The sequence below is a fragment of the Hemitrygon akajei genome, unplaced genomic scaffold, assembly GCF_048418815.1.
Source record: "Hemitrygon akajei unplaced genomic scaffold, sHemAka1.3 Scf000052, whole genome shotgun sequence".
Classification (NCBI taxonomy): domain Eukaryota; kingdom Metazoa; phylum Chordata; class Chondrichthyes; order Myliobatiformes; family Dasyatidae; genus Hemitrygon; species Hemitrygon akajei.
In genome coordinates this window covers 6,415,750-6,436,709 of record NW_027331938.1, presented here as the reverse complement: position 1 = coordinate 6,436,709, position 20,960 = coordinate 6,415,750, and the positions used below count along the sequence as shown (strand labels likewise).

At 50.4% G+C, this 20,960-nt stretch overlaps 1 protein-coding gene across 1 annotated transcript in view; it reads right to left on the bottom strand.

The window, feature by feature from the left end:
- Positions 1 to 20,960, bottom strand: part of LOC140721220 (NACHT, LRR and PYD domains-containing protein 3-like) — a 113,065-nt gene that overhangs the window by 74,485 nt on the left and 17,620 nt on the right. Inside the window, exon 5 of the mRNA XM_073036074.1 lies at positions 14,941 to 16,678. Coding sequence (XP_072892175.1) covers positions 14,941 to 16,678 — 1,738 coding nt within the window. The remainder of the gene's footprint in view (positions 1 to 14,940; positions 16,679 to 20,960) is intronic.

Sequence of the window (20,960 nt, the reverse complement as noted above, 5' to 3'; positions counted from 1 at the left end):
ACAGGAGGAAGGGGGATGGGGGAGAGAGATCCCAAAAGAGGGAGGTGGATTGGGAAGAGAGATCCCACAGAAGGAAAGGGGATGGGGGAGAGAGATCGCACAAGAGGAAGGGGGATGTGGAAGAGAGATCCCAGAAGAGGAAGGGGGATGGGGGAGAGAGATCCCACAGGAGGATGGGGGATGGGGAAGGGAGGTCCCACAGGAGGATGGGGGAGAGAGATACCACGAGGAAGGGGGATGTGGACGAGAGATCCCACAAGAGGAAGGGGAATAGGGTAGCGAGACCCCACAGGAGGAAGGGGGATGGAGGAGAGAGTACCCACAGAAGGAAGGGGGATGGGGATGAGAGATCCCACAGGAGGATGGGATGGAGTATAGAGGTCCCACATGAGGAAGGGGGATGGGGTGAGAGATCCCACAGGAGGATGGGGGATGGAGGAGAGAGAACCCACACGAGGAAGGGTAATGGGTGAGAGAGGTCACACAGGAGGAAGAGGGATGTTGGAGAGGGATCCCGCAGGAGGAAGGGGGATGGGGAAGAGAGAACCCACAGGAGGAAGCGGGATGGGGATGATTGATCCCACAGGAGCATGGGATGGAGAATAGAGGTCCCACAGGAGGAAGGCGGATGGGGGAGAGAGATCCCACAGGAGAAAGGGGAATGGGGGAGAGAGATCCCACGGGAGGAAGGGGGATTGGGAATAGTGTTCCCACAGGAGGAAGGGGGATTGGGAAGAGAGTTCCCCCAAAGAAGGGGGATGGGGAAGAGATCCCACCGGAGGAAGGGGGATGGGGAAGAGAGTTCCCACAGGAGGAAGGGGGATGGGGGAGAGAGATCCCACAGGAAGAAGGGGGATGGTGGTGAGAGATCCCTCAGGAGGAAGGGGAAGGGAGGAGAGAGAGCCCACAGGAGGAAGGGGGATGGGAGAGAGAGATCCCACAGGACGAAGGGGGATGGGAGAGAGGGATCCCTCAGGAGGAAAGGGGATGTGGAAGAGAGTTCCCACATGAGAAAGGGCAATGGGGGAGAGAGATCCCACAGGAGGAAGGGCTATGGGGGAGAGAGATCCCACAGGTGAAAGGGGGATTGGGAAGTGAGATCCTGCAGGAGGAAGGGGGATGGGAAAGAGAGATCCCACAGGAGAAAGGGGGATTGGGGAGTGTTATCCCACAAGAGGAAGGGGGATGGGGGAGAGAGTTCCCAAAGGAGGCAGTGGGATGGAGGAGAGAGATCCCACAGGAGGAAGGGGGATGGGGAGAGAGATCCCACAGGAGGAAGGGCGATGGGGGAGAGAGATCCCACAAGAGGAAGGGGGATGGAGGAGAGAGATCCCACAGGAGGAAGGGTGATGGAACAGAGAAAACCCAGAGGATAAAGGGGGATGGGGGAGATTGATGCCACAGGAGGAAGGGGGATGGGGGAGAGAGATCCCACAGGAAGAAGGGGGATGGTGGTGAGAGATCCCTCAGGAAGAAGGGGGATGGGGCAGAATGATCCCACAGGAAGAAGGGGGATGGTGGAGAGAGATCCCACAGGACGAAGGGGGATGGGAGAGGGATCCCTCAGGAGGAAAGGGGATGTGGAAGAGAGTTCCCACATGAGAAATGGCAATGGGGGAGAGAGATCCCACAGGAGGAAGGGGGATGGGGGAGAGAGATCCCACAGGAGGAAGGGCGATGGGGGAGAGAGATCCCACAGGAGAAAGGGGGATTGGGAAGTGAGATCCTGCAGGAGGAAGGGGGATTGGGAAGAGAGTTCCCAAAGGAGGCAGTGGGATGGAGGAGAGAGATCCCACAGGAGGAAGGGGGATGGGGAGAGAGATCCCACAGGAGGAAGGGGAATGGGGGAGAGAGATCCCAGAGGAGGAAGGGGGATTGGGAAGAGCGTTCCCAGAGGAGGAAGGGGGATTGGGAAGAGAGTTCCCACAGGAGGAAGGGGGATGGGGAAGAGAGAACCCACAGGAGGAAGGGTGATGGTGGAGAGAGATCCCACAGGAGGAAGGGGGATGGGGAAGAGATCCCACCAGAGGAAGGGGGATGGGGAAGGGAGATCCCGCAGGAGGAAGGGGGATGGGAAAGAGTGATCCCGCAGGAGGAAGGGGAATGGGGGATAGAGATCGCACAGGACTAAGGGGGATGGGGAAGGGAGGTCCCGCAGGAGGAAGGGGGATGGGAAAGAGAGATCCCACTGGAGGAAGGAGAATGGGGGATAGAGATCCCACAGGACTAAGGGGGATGGGGAAGGGAGGTCCCGCAGGAGGAAAGGGAATGTGGGAGAGAGATCCCACAGGAGAAGGCGGATGGTGGAGAGAGATCCCACAAGAGGAAGCGGAATGGAGGAGAGAGAGCCCACAGGAGGAAGGGGGATGGGAGAGAGAGATCCCTCAGGAGGAAGGGGGATGGGGGAGAGAGATCCCACAGGAGGAAGGGGGATGGGGAGAGAGAGATCCCACAGGAGGAAGGGGGATGGGGAGAGAGAGATCCCACAGGAGGAAGGGGTTGGGGGAGAGAGATCCCACAGGAGGAAGGGGGATGGGAGAGAGAGATCCCACAGGAGGGAAGGGGGATGGGAGAGAGAGATCCCAGAGGAGGAAGGGGGATGGGGAAGAGAGATCCCACAGGAGAAGGCAGATGGTGGAGAGAGATCCCACAAGAGGAAGGGGAATGGGGAAGTGAGATCCCACAGGAGGAAGGGGGATGGAGGAGAGAGATCCCACAAGAGGAAGCGGGATGGGGAAGGGAGATCCCACAGGAGCAAGGGGGATGGTGGAGAAAGATCCCCCAGGACGAAGGGGGATGGGGGAGAGAGATCCCACAGGAGGAATGGGATTGGGAAAAGAGTTCCCACAGGAGGAAGGGAGATGGGGGAGGGAGATCCGCCGGAGGAAGGGGGATGGGAAAGAGAGATCCCACAGGAGGAAGGGGAATGGGGGAGAGAGATCCCCCAGGATGAAGTGGGATGGGGGAGAGAGGTCCTTCAGGAGGAAGGGGGATGGGGGAGAGAGCTCCCACAGGAGGAAGGGGGATGTTGGAGAGAGATCCCACAAGAGGAAGGGGAAGGGAGGAGAGAGAGCACACAGGAGGAAGGGGGATGAGAGAGAGAGATCCCACAGGAGGAAGGGGGATGGGGAAGAAAGATCCCACAGGAGAAAGCGGATGGTGGAGAGAGATCCCACAAGAGGAAGGGGAATGGGGAAGTGAGATCCCACAGGAGGAAGGGGGATGGAGGAGAGAGATCCCACAAGAGGAAGCGGGATGGGGAAGGGAGATCCCACAGGAGGAAGGGGGGATGGTGGAGAAAGATCCCCCAGGACGAAGGGGGATGGGGGAGAGAGAGAGATCCCACAGGAGGAAGGGGGATGGGGGAGAGATCCCACAAGAGGAAAGGGGATGGAGGAGAGAGATCCCACAGGAGGAAGGGTGATGGAACAGAGAAAACCCAGAGGATAAAGAGGGATGGGGAGATTGATCCCACAGGAGGAAGGGAGATGGGGGAGGGAGATCCCGCCGGAGGAAGGGGGATGGGAAAGAGAGATCCCACAGGAGGAAGGGGAATGGGGGAGAGAGATCCCCCAGGATGAAGTGGGATGGGGGAGAGAGGTCCTTCAGGAGGAAGGGGGATGGGGGGAGAGAGCTACCACAGGAGGAAGGGGGATGTTGGAGAGAGATCCCACAAGAGGAAGGGGAAGGGAGGAGAGAGAGCACACAGGAGGAAGGGGGATGAGAGAGAGAGATCCCACAGGAGGAAGGGGGATGGGGAAGAAAGATCCCACAGGAGAAAGCGGATGGTGGAGAGAGATCCCACAAGAGGAAGGGGAATGGGGAAGTGAGATCCCACAGGAGGAAGGGGGATGGAGGAGAGAGATCCCACAAGAGGAAGCGGGATGGGGAAGGGAGATCCCACAGGAGGAAGGGGGATGGTGGAGAAAGATCCCCCAGGACGAAGGGGGATGGGGGAGAGAGATCCCACAGGAGGAAGGGGGATGGGGGAGAGAGATCCCACAAGAGGAAAGGGGATGGAGGAGAGAGATCCCACAGGAGGAAGGGTGATGGAACAGAGAAAACCCAGAGGATAAAGAGGGATGGGGGAGATTGATCCCACAGGAGGAAGTGGGATGGGGGAGAGAGATCCCACAGGAAGAAGGGGGATGGTGGTGAGAGATCCCTCAGGAGGAAGGGGAAGGGAGGAGAGAGAGCCCACAGGAGGAAGGGGGATGGGAGATAGAGATCCCACAGGACGAAGGGGGATGGGAGAGAGGGATCCCTCAGGAGGAAAGGGGATGTGAAAGAGTGTTCCCACATGAGAAAGGGCAATGGGGGAGAGAGATCCCACAGGAGGAAGGGGGATGGGAAAGAGAGATCCCACAGGGGGAAGGGGAATGGGGGAGAGAGATCCCCCAGGATGAAGTGGGATGGGGGAGAGAGGTCCTTCAGGAGGAAGGGGGATGGGGGAGAGAGCTCCCACAGGAGGAAGGGGGATGTTGGAGAGAGATCCCACAAGAGGAAGGGGAAGGGAGGAGAGAGAGCACACAGGAGGAAGGGGGATGAGAGAGAGAGATCCCACAGGAGGAAGGGGGATGGGGAAGAAAGATCCCACAGGAGAAAGCGGATGGTGGAGAGAGATCCCACAAGAGGAAGGGGAATGGGGAAGTGAGATCCCACAGGAGGAAGGGGGATGGAGGAGAGAGATCCCACAAGAGGAAGCGGGATGGGGAAGGGAGATCCCACAGGAGGAAGGGGGATGGTGGAGAAAGATCCCCCAGGACGAAGGGGGATGGGGGAGAGAGATCCCACAGGAGGAAGGGGGATGGGGGAGAGAGATCCCACAAGAGGAAAGGGGATGGAGGAGAGAGATCCCACAGGAGGAAGGGTGATGGAACAGAGAAAACCCAGAGGATAAAGAGGGATGGGGGAGATTGATCCCACAGGAGGAAGGGAGATGGGGGAGGGAGATCCCGCCGGAGGAAGGGGGATGGGAAAGAGAGATCCCACAGGAGGAAGGGGAATGGGGGAGAGAGATCCCCCAGGATGAAGTGGGATGGGGGAGAGAGGTCCTTCAGGAGGAAGGGGGATGGGGGAGAGAGCTCCCACAGGAGGAAGGGGGATGTTGGAGAGAGATCCCACAAGAGGAAGGGGAAGGGAGGAGAGAGAGCACACAGGAGGAAGGGGGATGAGAGAGAGAGATCCCACAGGAGGAAGGGGGATGGGGAAGAAAGATCCCACAGGAGAAAGCGGATGGTGGAGAGAGATCCCACAAGAGGAAGGGGAATGGGGAAGTGAGATCCCACAGGAGGAAGGGGGATGGAGGAGAGAGATCCCACAAGAGGAAGCGGGATGGGGAAGGGAGATCCCACAGGAGGAAGGGGGATGGTGGAGAAAGATCCCCCAGGACGAAGGGGGATGGGGGAGAGAGATCCCACAGGAGGAAGGGGGATGGGGGAGAGAGATCCCACAAGAGGAAAGGGGATGGAGGAGAGAGATCCCACAGGAGGAAGGGTGATGGAACAGAGAAAACCCAGAGGATAAAGAGGGATGGGGGAGATTGATCCCACAGGAGGAAGTGGGATGGGGGAGAGAGATCCCACAGGAAGAAGGGGGATGGTGGTGAGAGATCCCTCAGGAGGAAGGGGAAGGGAGGAGAGAGAGCCCACAGGAGGAAGGGGGATGGGAGAGAGAGATCCCACAGGACGAAGGGGGATGGGAGAGAGGGATCCCTCAGGAGGAAAGGGGATGTGAAAGAGTGTTCCCACATGAGAAAGGGCAATGGGGGAGAGAGATCCCACAGGAGGAAGGGGGATGGGGGAGAGAGATCCCACAGGAGGAAGGGGGATAGGGGAGAGAGATCCCACAGGAGGAAGGGGGATGGGGGAGAGAGATGCCGCAGGAGGAAGGGGGATGGGGGAGAGAGATGCCGCAGGAGGAATGGGGATGGGGGAGAGAGATGCCGCAGGAGGAAGGGGGATGGGGCAGAGAGATCCCACAAGAGGAAGTGGGATGGGGTAGTGATCGCACAGGAGGAAGGGGGATGAGGGAGAGAGATCCCACGGGAGGAAGGGGGATGGGGGAGAGAGATGCCGCAGGAGGAAGGGGGATGGGGAAGAGAGATCCATCAGAAGGAAGGGGGATGGGGAAGAGAGATCCCACAGGAGGAAGGGGGAAGGGGAAGAGAGATCCCACGGGAGGAAGTGGGATGGGGTAGAGAGGTGCCGCAGGAGGAAGGGGGATGGGGGAGAGAGATCCCACAAGAGGAAGGGGGATGGGGAAGAGAGATCGCACAGGAAGAAGGTGGATGGTGGAGAGAGATCGCACAGGAGGAAGGGGGATGAGGGAGAGAGATCCCACGGGAGGACGGTGGATGGTGAGGAGAGATCCAACAGCAGATAGGGTGAGTGGGAACAGAGAGTCCAGAGGATGAATGGGGGATGGGAAAGTGAGATCCCACAGGAGGATTGCCTCCCGTGCCACGTGCTAGTGAGGCTAGAAATAATGCAGCTAAATACGTGAATGAGGGGATGGTGCATGAGGGAGGGGTTCATGTTTCTGGACAATTCGGTTTTCTTCCAGGGGAGTTGGGACCAGTTCGAATTGGGCAGTTTGCACCTGAATTGGAGGGGGACTAACATCCTTGCCAGTAGGTTAGCAAGTTCTGCTCCGGGGGTTTTAAACAAGGTTGCAAGGGGAGGGGGCAGAGTGTTAGAGCAGATAGTGATGTGGAGGGGGATAATGGTCATGCGAGGACTGCCTGTATAGACAGATATCAATGGTTTGTACGTGATAGAAATGTTCTCAGGTGTATCTATTTCAATACAAGGAGTATTGTAGGTAAGGCAGATGAGTTTAGGGCGTGGATTGGCACATGATGATTTCGACATTATTGCTATTAGTTTGACTTGGTTTGCAGGAGGGACAGGACTGGCAGCTTCATGTTCCGAGGTTACGTTGTTTCAGATGTGATAGAGGGGGAGGGATGAAAGGGGGAGGAGTGGCATTACTAGTCAGGGAGAATCTCACAGCTGTGCGTAGACCGGACAGCCCGGAGGGCTCGTCTACAGAGGCCGTATGGGTGGAGCTGAGGAACGGGAAAGGAGTGACCACACGAATAGGGTATTATTATATACGGCCCAATAGTCAGAGAGAATTGGGGGAGCAAATCTGTAGAGAGTTAGCACACCAATGTAAGAAACAGAAAGTTGTAATCATAGGGGATTTTAACTTCCCACATATTGACCTGGACTCCCTCTCTGTGAAAGGGTTAGATGGCGTGGAGTTTGTCAAATGTGTTCAGGAAAGTTTTCTAAATCAATATATTGAGGTACCAACGAGAGAGAGTGCAGTACCTGATCTCCTATTAGGGAATCAGACAGGTCAGGTGACAGAAGTATGTGTAAGCGAACATTTTGGGTCCAGTGACCATAATGTCATTAGTTTCAAGATAATTATGGATAAGGATAGAACTGGTCCACCAGTTAAGGTTCTGAATTGGAGAAGGGCCAGTTTTGTGGAAATGAGAGAGGATCTGGGAAAAGTGGATTGGGATAAGTTGTTTTCTGGCAATGATGTATTCAGTAAGTGGAGTTACTGAACCGCGCTTACATCCGGAGTTTGCATGTTCCTGCCAGGATTAAAGGCAAAGTTAACAGGGATAGGGAACCTTGTTTTTCAAGGGATATTGGCGATCTGGTTAAGTAGGTGTTTAGCAGGTACAGGCAACAGGGAACAAATGAGATACTTGAACAGTACAGAGAATGTAAGGGAATACTAAAGAAGGAAATCAGGAAGGCAAAAAGAAGACATGAGGTTGTGTTGGCAGATCATGTGAAGGTAAACCCGAAGGGTTTCTACGTATATTAAGAGTAAAAGGATAGTAAAGGACAAAATTGGTCCCCTAGAAGATCAGAGTGGTTGTCTATGTGGTCTGTGTGTGGAGCATCATGAGATGGGGAAGATCTTAAACAGTCTTTTTGCGTCAGTGTCTACTCAGGAAACTGGCATAGCAGATATGGAATTAAAGGAAACAAACAGTAGTGTCATGGAACGCGGCCAGTGAGTGAGTGGGCCAGTGAAGGAGTGGAAATTTGAGGCTTTGACTCGAGAGATTCTGGCCGTTTTGGCAGTTGGACTGTGCAAATCAAGACAACCAAGATTTGAATAGCTCAGACTCAGCAGAAAGCAGCTGATTGACCAAGCAGTTTGAAAAGCTCAAACAAATAAACAGAGGGGTAGCTCAAGCTGAGCGGCCTGTGGAAAGCGGCCAGTGAGTGAGTGGAGATTTGAGGCTTTGACAGGTCTTTACAATGCCTCCTGAGACGATTATGTGCCTCTCCTGTGAGATGTGGCAGTCTTGGGGGAATTCCCCTCTCCCGCAGAGTCACATCTGCCTGAAGTGCTTGCGGCTGGGCGATCTGGAAGACCGTGTGAGGAATCTGGAACAGCAGCTGGATGACCTTCGACTCATAAGGGAGAATGAGGTAGACATAGATGAGAGCTACAGGGAGGTAATCGCACCTAGGCTGCCGGAAGCAGGTCGTTGGGAGACAGTCAGAGGGGGGAAAGCGAAGGAGAGTAGACAGGTAGTGCAGAGCACCCCTGTAGCCATTCCCCTGAATAATAAGTTTACCGTCCTGGATACTGTTGGTGAGGACGACCGACCAGGTGTGAGCCACCGTGTCAGGGCCTCTGTCACTGAGTCTGACCCTGTGGTGCAGAAGGGTGGGACGGAGAGGAGGAGAGCTGTCGTCATTGGAGACACTATAGTCAGGGGAGCAGACAGGAGATTTTGTGGACGTGAGAAGGAAACCCGCATGGTTTGTTGCCTCCCGGGTGCCAGGATCCGGGATGTGTCTGACCGGGTGCATGACACTCTGGTACGAGAGGGAAAGCAACCAGAAGTCGTGATACATATTGGTACCAACGACATAGGCAGGAAGAGGGATGAGGTCCTGAAAGGTGAGTTTCGGGAACTAGGCAGAAGGCTGAAGAACAGGACCTCAAGGGTGGTGTTCTCAGGATTGCTGCCAGTGCTACGTGATAGTGATGGTAAGAATTGGAGGAGATGGCAGTTGAATGCGTGACTGAGGAGTTGGTGCAGGGGACAGGGTTTTAGATTTTTGGATCATTGGGATCTCTTCTGGGGAAGGTGGGAACTGTACAGATTGGATGGGTTGCACCTGAACTCAAGGGGGAGCAATATCCTTGCTGGTAGGTTTGCTAGCATGGTTCGGGAGGGTTTAAACTAATTTGCAAGGGGGATGGGACCCAGAGCGATAGAGCAGTGAAAGAAGTGCATGGAGTAAAGCCAGATCTGACACATAGAGAGGCTTTGAGGAAAGAGCAGCAGAATAAAGGGTTTAAAGGCAGTAAGGTAGAAGGGCTAAAGTGCGTGTACTTCAATGCAAGAAGCATCAGGAACAAAGGTGATGAACTGAGAGCTTGGATACATACATGGAATTATGATGTAGTGGCCATTACGGAGACTTGGCTGGCACCAGGACAGGAATGGATTCTCAATATTCCTGGATTTCAGTGCTTTCAAAGGGATAGAGAAGGGGGAAAAGGGGAGGACAGGTGGCATTACTGGTCAGGGATACTATTACAGCTGCAGAAAGGGTGGGTAATGTAGCAGGATCCTCTTCTGAGTCAGTATGGGTGGAAGTCAGGAACAGGAAGGGAGCAGATACTCTACGGGGGTATCCTATCGGCCCCCTGGTTGCAGCAGAGATACCAAGGAGCAGATTGGGAGGCAGATTTTGTAAAGGTGCAAAAATAACAGGGTTGTTATCATGGGTGACTTTAACTTCCCTAATATTGATTGGCACTTGATTAGTTCCGATGGTTTAGATGGGGCAGAGTTTGTTAAGTGTGTCTAGGATGGATTCCTGTCACAGTATGTTGACAGGCTGACGAGGGGGAATGCCATACTAGATCTAGTATTAGGTAACGAACCGGGTCAGGTCACAGATCTGTCAGTGGGTGAGCATCTGTGGGACAGTGCCCACTGCTCCCTGACCTTTAGCATTATCATGGAAATGGATAGAATCAGAGAGGACAGGAACATTTTTAATTGGGGAAGGGCAAATTATGAGGCTATAAGACTAGAACTTGCGGGTGTGAATTGGGATGATGTTTTGCAGGGAAATGAACTATGGACATGTGGTCGATGTTTAAGGATCTCTTGCAGGATGTTAGGGATTAATTTGTCCCGGTGAGGAAGATAAAGAATGGTAGGGTGAAGGAACCATGGGTGACAAGTGAAGTGGAAAATCTAGTCAGGTGGAAGAAGGCAGCATACATGAGGTTTAGGAAGCAAGGATCAGATGGGTCTATTGAGGAATATAGGGTAGCAAGAAAGGAGCTTAAGAAGGGGCTGAGTAGAGCAAGAAGGGGGCATGAGAAGGCCTTGGCGAGTAGGGTAAAGGAAAACCCCAACGCATTCTTCAATTATGTGAGGAACAATAGGATGACAGGAATGATGGTCGGACCGATTAGAGATAAAAGTGGGAAGATGTGCCTGGAGGCTGTGGAATTGAGCGAGGTCCTCAATGAATACTTCTCTTCGGTATTCACCAATGAGAGGGAACTTGATGTCGGTGAGGACAATATGAGTGAGGTTGATGTTCTGGAGCATGTTGATATTAAGGGAGAGGAGTTGTTGGAGTTGTTAGGATGGATAAGTCCCCGGGGCCTGCCGGAATATTCCCCAGGCTGCTCCACGAGGCAAGGGAAGAGATTGCTGAACCTCTGCCTAGGATCTTTATGTTCTCGTTGTCCACGGGAATGGTACGGGAGGATTGGAGGGAGGCGAATGCTGTCCCCTTGTTCAAAAAAGGTAGTAGGGCTAGTCCAGGTAATTATAGATCAGCGAGCCTTACATTTGTGGTGGGAAAGCTGTTGGAAAAGATTCTTAGAGATAGGATCTATGGGCATTTAGAGAATCATGGTCTGATCAGGGACAGTCAGCATGGCTTTGTGAAGGGCAGATCGTGCCTAACAAGCCTGATAGAGTTCTCTGAGGAGGTGACCAGGCATATAGATGAGGGTAGTGCAGTGGATGTGATCTACAAGGATTTTAGTAAGGCATTTGACAAGGTTCCACACGGTAGGCTTACTCAGAAAGTCAGAAGGCCTAGGATCCAGGGAAGTTTGGCCAGGTGGATTCAGAATTGTCTTGCCTGCAGAAGGCAGATGGTCATGGTGGAGGTAGAACAATCAGATTGGAGGGTTGTGACTAGTGGTGTCCCGCAAGGATCTGTTCTGGGAGCTCTTCTTTTTGTGATTTTTATTAACGACATGGATGTGGGGGTAGAAGGGTGGGTTGGCAAGTTTGCAGACGACACAAAGGTTGGTGGTGTTGTGGACAGTGGCGAGTATTGTCGAAGATTGCAGAGAGACATTGATAGGATGCAGAAGTGGGCTGAGAAGTGGCAGATGGAGTTCAACCCGGAGAAGTGTGAGGTGGTACACTTCGGAAGGACAAACTCCAAGGCAAAGTACAAAGTAAATGGCAGGATAGTTGGCAGTGTGGAGGAGCAGAGGGATCAGGGGATACATGTCCACAGATCCCTGAAAGTTGACTCACAGGTAGATAGGGTAGTTAAGAAAGCTTATGGGGTGTTAGCTTTCATAAGTCAAGGGACAGAGTTTAAGAGACGCGATGTAATGATGCAGCTCTATAAAACTCTAGTTCGGCCACACTTGGAGTACTGTGTCCAATTCTGGTCGCCTCACTATAGGAAGGATGTGGAAGCATTGGAAAGGGTACAGAGGAGATTTACCAGGATTCTGCCTGGTTTAGAGAGTATGGATTATGATCAGAGATGAAGGGAGCTAGGGCTTTACTCTTTGGAAAGAAGGAGGATGAAAGGAGACATGATAGAGGTGTACAAGATATTAAGAGGAATAGACAGATTGGACAGCCAGCGCCTCTTCCCCAGGGCACCACTGCTCAATACAAGAGGACATGGCTTTAAGGTAAGGGGAGGGAAGTTCAAGGGGGATATTAGAGGAAGGTTTTTCACTCAAGAGAGTGGTTGGTGCGTGGAATGCACTGCCTGAGTCAGTGGTGGAGGCAGATACACTAGTGAAGTTTAAGAGACTACTAGACAGGCATATGGAGGAATTTAAGGTGGGGGGTTATATGGCAGGCAGGGTTTGAGTGTCGGCACAACATTGTGGGCCGAAGGGCCTGTAATGTGCTGTACTATTCTGTGTTTTATGGAACATATAGAGATTAAAGAGGAGGAGGTGCTTATTGCCTTACAGCAAATAAAGGTAAATAAATCCCCCAGGCCTGACATGATATTTTCTCGGACCTTGAGAGAGACTAGTGTAGAAATTGCAGGGGTCCTGGCAGAAATATTTAAAATGTCCTTCGCCACAAGTGTGGTGCCGGAGGATTGGAGGGTAGCGCATGTTGTTCCGTTGTTTGAAAAAGGCTCCAAAAGTACACCAGGTAATTACTGGCCAGTGAGCCTGACATTGGTATTAGGTAAATTATTGGAAGGTGTTCTGAGAGATCGGATATACAAGGATTTGGACAACCAAGGGCTGATTAAAGATAGTCAGCATGGCTTTGTTCATGGCAGATCGTGTTTAATGAATCCTGTCGTGTTTTTCGAGGAGGTTACCAAGAATGCACATGAAGGAAAGGCTGTGGATGTTGTCTACATGAACTTTAGTAAGGCTTTTGACAAGGTCCCACATGGGAGGTTAGTTCAGAAGGTTCAGACAGTAGCTATCCATGGAGAGGTTGTAGATTGGATTCAAAATTGGCTGTGTGTGAGAAGACAGAGAGTGGTAGTGGTCATTGCTTCTCAGACTGGAGGCCTGTGACTAGTGGTGTGTCTCAGGGATCTGTGCTGGGACCATTGTTGTTTGTTGTCTATATCAATGATCTAGATGATAGTGTGATAAATTGAATCAGCAAGTTTGCTGATGACACTAAGAGTGGAGGCGTTGTGGACAGCGAGGAAGGCTTTCAAAGCTTGCAGAGGGATCTGGACCAACTGGAAAAATGGGCCAGAAAATGGCAGATGGAATTTAATGCAGGCCAGTGTGAGGTGTTCCATTTTGTAAGGACAAATCAAGGTAGGACATACACAGTAAATGGTAGGGCACTGAGGAGTGCGCAGGAAGAAAGGGATCTGGGAGTTCAGATACATAATTCCCTGAAAGTGGCGTCACAGGGAGACAGGGTTGTAAAGAAGGCTTTTGGCATCCTGGCATTCATAAATCAAAATTGAGTATAGGAGTTGGAATGTTATGGTGAGGTTGTATAAGACATCGGTGAGGCCAAATTTGGAGTATTGTGTGCAGTTCTGGTCACTGAACTATAGGACGGATATCAGTAAGACTGAAAGTGTGCGGAAAAGATCTGCGAGGATGTTGCCGGCTCTTCAGGAGTTGAGTTACAAGGAAAGATTGAACAGGTTAGGACTTTGTTCCTTGGAGCGCAGAAGAATGAGGGGAGATTTGATAGAAGTTTACACAATTACGAGGGGTATAGACAGGGTAGATGCGAATGGGCACTTTCCACACAGATTAGGAGAGATAAATTACAAAAGGACTTTGCTTCAGGGTGAAAGGGGAAAGGTTTAGGGGGAACGTCCTCACTCAGAGAGTTGTGAGAGTGTGGAACGAGCTGCCATCTGATGTGGAAAATGCGGACACACTCTTAAGTTTTAAGAATAAGTCTGATAGATGCATGGATGGGAGAGGTCTGGAGTGTTATGGACTGGGTGCAGGTCAATGGGACTATCGGAATAAAGTTTTGGCACAGAGCAGAAGGGCCGAATGGCTTGTTTTCTATGCTGTAGTGTTATATGATTTTACAATTCTATGAAGGAATATGGGGAGGTCAGTTCCCACAGGAAGAAAGGGGATGGGGAAGAGAGATCCCACAGGAGGAAGGGGGATGGGGGAGAGAGATCCCACAGGAAGAAGGGGGATGGGGAAGAGAGATCCCACAGGAGGAAGAGGGATGGGGAAGATAGATCACACAGGATGAAGGGGGTTTGCGAAGAGAGATCCCATAGGCGGATAGGGGATGGGGAAAAGAGATCTGACAGGAGGAAAGGGGGATGGAAAAGAGATATCCCACAGGAGGAAGGGGGATGGGGAAGAGAGATCTGACAGGAGGAAGGGGGAATGGAGAGGAGAGATCCCACAGGAGGAAGGGGGATGGGAAGGGATACCACTGGAGGGAAGGAAATGGGGAAGAAAGATCCCGCAGGAAGTGGGTTGGGGAAAAGACATTCCGCTGGAGGATGAGGAAAGGGTAATAGAGAGCCCACAGGAGGAATGGGGATGGGGACGAGATCCCTAAGAATCGAAGGGGGATTGGGATAAAAAGTCCCACAGGGGGATTCCAATGGTAAACGATAATCCTACAAGACGAGAGGATGCAGAAAATTTTTGTACGTGTGTGTTGGGTCTGAACAGAGACCCAGAGGAGGTGCGGCCTCGCTCTCTGTGTATCTGGTAGTGAGCAAAGTCACACACTATCAAGGGCAGGGGAGGACAATCTCACAATGTTATTTCTTTCCTTCTCACTGGGACAGTCTGCTGACGGTCTCTTGTCCCTCACCGGGAAGGGGGTGTGAATCTCTGACCCACCTGCTGCAGTCAGTGTCGGTCTGGGTGTCAGTAGCAGTGAGAAGGAACATTGTCAATGGACGTGTCACAGGCAGCAGGAAACACGGCCATTCCTGTGATTTACTACCATTAAACCAATGGTCGTTATTCACTGATCTGATGAAGTCTCCAATATCCCTTCACAAGGAACCACAGAACCTTCCCGTCCTTGGGGAATTACTGACCGATCCCCTGGGCATTTGTCACAATTCTTCACAATCTGATTTATCACAGTTTAACCCAAATCTCTTTACATTGAAATGACACAATAGAACAGTTTCACAGTTCAGAGTGAGAGATAAATCAAGTTACCTCAACTCCTGGCACTTGTGCAGCCCGGGTCCCAGCCGCTGGATTCCTTCACACTGAATGTGGCAGTTCTCCAGGTCGAGGTGTTTTATTGTATCACAGAGTCCGATGACATGAGACAGGACCGCGCAGTCAATCGGGGTCAGTGTCATTCCACTGAATGAAAGTGTTTCCACAGATCCCAGTGCGTCCTGAGCCAGTCCACGATTCTGAGACTCAAACAGGTAGTGCAATGTGTTCAGGAGGCTCCTTTTACCAGCTTCACTCCCTGTGTTTCCACTCTGTCGTTTAACCTCCTCCTTCACCCAGTCAATCACCCGGCAGGTTGTTTCAAGATGAAATGGGCCCAGAAACTCCACCAGGCCCTGAGCTGTCATTGGGTTGGAGAGACCAGCAACAAAACGGAGAAATACCTCAAATCGCCCATCTGTCGTGTTGTGGGCATCAGTGAGGAATTTCAGAATTTCCCCGGGATGTGGATTCAGGAATTGTGCGACTGCAGCTACAAACTCTTGGATGGTGAGGTGTGGGAATGTGTACACCACGCTCTGGGCAGAATCCTCTCTCTCCAAAAGCTCCATCAGGAACCCGGACAAGAACTGGGAAGGCTGCAGATTGTAGTTGATCAAATCTCCATCTGTAAACACAATCTTCTTCTCGGACACTCCTTTGAAGGCCATCTGTCCAACCCTGAGTAACACATCACGGGGTCTATCAATCTCACGGCCGTGGTTTTTCAGGATGTTGTAAATATAGTAGGAGTACAGTTGGGTGATGGTCTTGGGAACTCGCTGTGGGTCCCTGACTCTTTGTGTAAAGAAGGGGCCCAGTGCCAGAGCGAGGATCCAGCAGTAGGAGGGGTTGTAGCTCATGGTGTACAGGATCTCGTTCTCCTTCACGTGTTTGAAAACAGCTTCGGCCACCGTCTGATCTTCAAAATGTCTGATGAAATATTCCTTCCGTTCCTCATGAACAAATCCCAGGATTTCAGCCCGGACACTGATCTCCGCCTTTTCCAATAAATGTAACGCAGTGGGACGGGTGGTCACCAGCACTGAACACCCTGGGAGCAGCTTGCCCTGGATTAAACTATACACAATGTCCGACACCTTGCACTTGAATTCAGGATCTGTGCATGTGTACTGAGGTTCAGTGACTCCCCGTCTGTCAGCAAAATCAATTTCGTCATTGAATTCATCCAAACCATCGAATATAAACAGCAATCCCTCTGGGTTCTTCCAGACCTCTCTCAGTATATTTCCAAAGTAAGGATACTGATCCAGAATCAGTACCTTCAGGTTTATTCTGCAGTTAATGGTGTTTAAATCTCGGAATTTGAAACTGAAGACAAACTGGAATTGTTGGTATATTTTCCCCATGGCCCAGTCATAAACAATCTTTTGTACCATCGTTGTTTTCCCGATCCCCGGGACTCCGGCCACTGCTGCTGATCTCCCAGATTTGGATTTACACCGGGAAAAGCTGCTCTGGAATAACTGATCAGTACGGATTTTTTCCAGCTGTCTGCGGAGTTGTTTCTCTCTATAATCCTCATGGTCTCTGCCTCTTGCCAGCAGCTCATGTTCCACCAGTGTCCGATCTCGAACAGTAGAAATGACCGTGAGCTCAGCGTATCGATCAGCCAGCTGGAAAACCTTCACCTTCTCCGTCATCAGGATCGTGTTCACTCTCAGTGTTTCAGTTTGTGCCCGCAGAGTCTCCTGGTGTTTCTGTTGAACATCTTCCATGGGAACAGAGAACATATTCAAAACGTTAAACGGCTCATCTGACAAAGAACTTTATAACGGTATTTCAGCATTCAGTGTTTGAGATTACATGAATAAGTTCAATGCTTCCATGGATATTAGGACAGAAAGTAAAATTCTGTTCACAGACACGGAATTGACAGCAATGGATGTCCCTGAAAATGTCCAATCCTCATGTTCTGGTTCTAGTTATTTGTGAAGGTGAACATTCCCCTGATTGCACTTTCTGAGGAAGCTTAAACAAGCATCACTCCCCAGTAACATCTTAACTACATTCTACAGAGGCGTGGTTGAGAGTGTGCTGACCTTTGGCATCACAACCTGGTACTCCAGCTGCAGTGCTGCCGACAAAAAAGCCTTGCAGGGGGTGGTTAGGGGAGCAGAGAAGGTTATTGGGGTATCCCTACCTTCTTCCAAGACCTCTTTCAACGTCGATGCCTCCAGAAGACATGGTACATCATTAAAAACCCCTCACACCCTCTCCATGAACTGTTTGTTCTTCTGCCATCAGGCAAACGTTACAGGAGCATCAAAACTAAAACCACAAGGCTACTAAACAGCTTCCTCCCACAGGCAGTCAGACTGCTAAATAGCTGCTCTACCTGACTCTGCTTTGGACACTTTTAACTTCCACCGGACACTTATAAGTTGATTTAAAGCGACATGTGGCTGTTGTGTTTTACTATTTATTGTAGTGTTTATTATTTAGTTTTGCGTTTGTTATGTTATGATTGGACTGCTCCTGGGAAACGCTGTCTCATTCTACCCTGCAGAGCTGATGTACGGTTGGAATAACAATAAAGTTTTTGAATCTTGAATATCCTGTTGCGATTCTGACTGCACCTCCCGTTACAACAACATTTCACTATATTTAAAGCATTGTTTGCATCATTAACAGACGATGTTAATGTTGATCTGGTGTGGAACTATGAAGAGCAGGACACTGCATTTTGGCCAATCTGCACACTGGGGAGTCACAGGTGTCCACTGCTCTTGCATCAAAACAGGAGCAGAATACGCGGGAAATACTCAAGTCAGGCAGCGTCTGGGGGAGAATCACAGTGAAGTTGCGGATCGATAACCCATCGGAATGACAGGAATGAAAGTGGGTAGTTTTCAATCGCAGTGATGGAGGATTGGTGGAAAGGTGGAATCTCTGTTAATGGAAGAAGCCACACGCGTCTGTCTCAGTGATGTACATCGTGTCTGTGGGAGAGGATGGTGAAGTCTTGGCAACTGCTACTCATCAGTCTTGCTGTGGGGGTATGGGGCTCTGTCTAATGAGGCCTCTGTCTTACAGAGTCGACCATGGATGTCCTGCCCCTGCAAGCCGGGACACTCCGATATGGAGAGGAAGCTTCTGCCGATGTAGCAAGCTCCCTCTCTCCATGCATCTGATGTACTCAAAGGAACGACATAGACTGACACAGCTTGGCACCAGAGGTGTCGCAGGAGATGCCAGTCTGCGTTGAACACCATTTAACACTGACTCAGGGACTCCAGCTCCAGGCTTTTCCCACTGGGTTTACTCCCAAACTCTTCCCCATGAGGGGTTACAGTTACAAGGCAGTGCAGTTTTGAGATCAGAGTTTTCTTGTTCCTGGATGAGCTGCCAATCACAGCCGACAAGCCCCATCTGCCCAAAGCGACTGGTTGTAAGGCACCAGTAACCCACCTCTGCCCCTTCTCCTGTCAGAAGAAACGCTTCCACCGGGATTAGTGGCTAAACCGCACGTGAAGGCCAAGAGCTGGACAGAGGCTACTCGCCACTGGGAGCATTTAATAGGTCGTGGCAGCTCATCCGCACTGTCACCCCCCTACCCCCGGTTATAACAATCTTAAGCAACCAAGGGGCGATGTATTATTGACAATGAATCGGTAAATTGGTTTATTATTGTGACATGCACCACTGTAAAATGGAAAACTTTTCTGCATGCGATCCAAATAGATCATTACATCACATCGGTGCAATGAGGTTGTACAAGGAAAAATGGAACAGAATAGTTCAGGGAAACAGTGTTTCAGTTGCCGAGAAAATGCAGTGCAGGCAGACGATAAGGTAGAAGGCCAAAGGATCATTGGGAGGTCAGCGTTGAGTTTTTTGGGACTATGTTCCTAAACTGTAGAATTCAACACCTGAAACTACAGTACTGTGCAGAAGTCTGAGGTGTATATTAGGACTGACACATTTTGTCTTTTATTTTATAGTTTGCACTTTATCCCGTAGTGATGCGGTTTGAACGGCATTGTCTGGATGAAAGGTGCTTTTTTAATAAGTCATCATTATTATTATTATTATTATTATTATTATTATTATTATTATTATTATTATTATTATTATCATCTTCATCATCATCTTAGCCTAAACTGGTAAAACTTGAGGTACAGGGATAGCCAAGCACACGCATGTCTCAATTGATAGGAGATTTCAGACTATTCTCGTGGTGTATAGTGTTATGGGTTTTCGATGATTTACACAAGTATCGCCGTGTGGGCCTAATTTATTAATACTATTCTGTAAAGCCTTTAGGATGATACCAGTTATTGATATTACGATTGGGATAAATAATACCCTGTTCGTGTTCCATAGTCTTTCATTTTGCCCTTTCAATTCAACATATTTCTGGTATTGTTTTTTACTAATTTATTTCTGTAAGTTATGTGTGTTTGGAATGGCTATATATATTTAAAAAGTTGCTTTTGCTTGTTTATCCTGTAAAATTACATCCGAACGCAGATCATGTATTATCCTATCTGAAATAATGATGGGACGCAGTATGATAGAAAGGACTCTAACTCTAAAATTGGAAAAGGCTTGTACGTTTAGTAAATTATGGTGTTTTTCATCAGTGGTAGTTTAAGCAATGTTTTTGTGAATGTTGTCCGCCATTTTATTGTGCTTGTACAAGTAATGAGATTCAGTTGAACTACTGCAGGATCTTGTAAAGTCAGATTGTTTGTAGTTTCTCTTATAATTTTCAGCATATATCGTCTTGGACCTATGAGTTGTTCATTCTGTATTATTGATAACTACATGTGTCAACAACCTTGTCCTGTATTGCTACAATGATCCCTTCTGTTTCTGGGAAGAGGTCTCCAACTCTGAGACAGGGGCTCGACGCTTCCTTGTCGACATCTAATCGGCTCAGATCGTGTCGATGTCCTCCGTGGGGAGTCAGACTCTTCCATTGGTTAACGTTTTCTACTATTATGATAGTTTCTTCATTTTTATGGGTTATGCTTTCATTTACGTTCAGTGATGTGTACCCCTTATCAGATTTGCATATGCGTGTATGGAGTGCTGAATCCTGCTTGCGTTATGACAATGTGTCAATAGAGCTAATTGTGGATTTCAGAAAAGGTGAGCTGAGGGAACACGACACACCAGTCCTCACAGAGGGATCTGATGTGGAAAGAGTGAGCAATTCCAAATTCCTGGCTGTCAATATCTCCGAGTATCTAACCTGGACCCAATATATCGATGCAGCTACAGAGAAGGCACAACAGTGGCTATATTTCATCAGGAGTTTCCAGCATCACTTGAATATTTCTACAGATGTAACTTGCAGAGCATTGGAACTGGCTGCATCACCGTCTGGTTCACGAGGAACGGAGTAAGGCGCACACTCAACGATTCAGGAGCAACTTCTCCTCTGCCATCTAGTTTCTGACTGGACATTGAACCCATCGATAGTGACTCACTAATCTCTTTTTAAATTTCTATTTCTGCACTACTTATTTAGTTTAATATTTCATATAATCACACAGACATGCACAGTTATATATGTTCAACTTCCAGGCCCTGAAGCCACTTCGCTGCTCAGCCAGATCCACCGTCTGACAGGCCACATGTCTCGCATGGATAACTCCAGGTTACCGAAAGCAGTACTCTACGGAAAACTCTCTCAGGGCAAGAGAGATCGTGGTGCCCCGCGCAGGAGGTACAAGGACCAAATTAAGCAGAGGCTCTCTCAGGTAAATATGGAGGTCAACGAGTGGCAGCCGCTGATCCACGGAAAAGCCAGGAATTTTGAGGAACCCAGAAGAGCGACTGCTGAAAAGAAGAGGGGATGCAAGAAGGATCCAACTACCCAAGCGCCTGCATCCCAGCTGTCCCTGTGTCCCAACTGCTCCCGAGTCCACAGATCCAGAATTGGCCCCTACCGTCACCAACAATCGTGTCGTCATCCAGTACCACCACCACCCCCCCCCCCCACACACACACACACACACACACACAGACACACACACAGACAC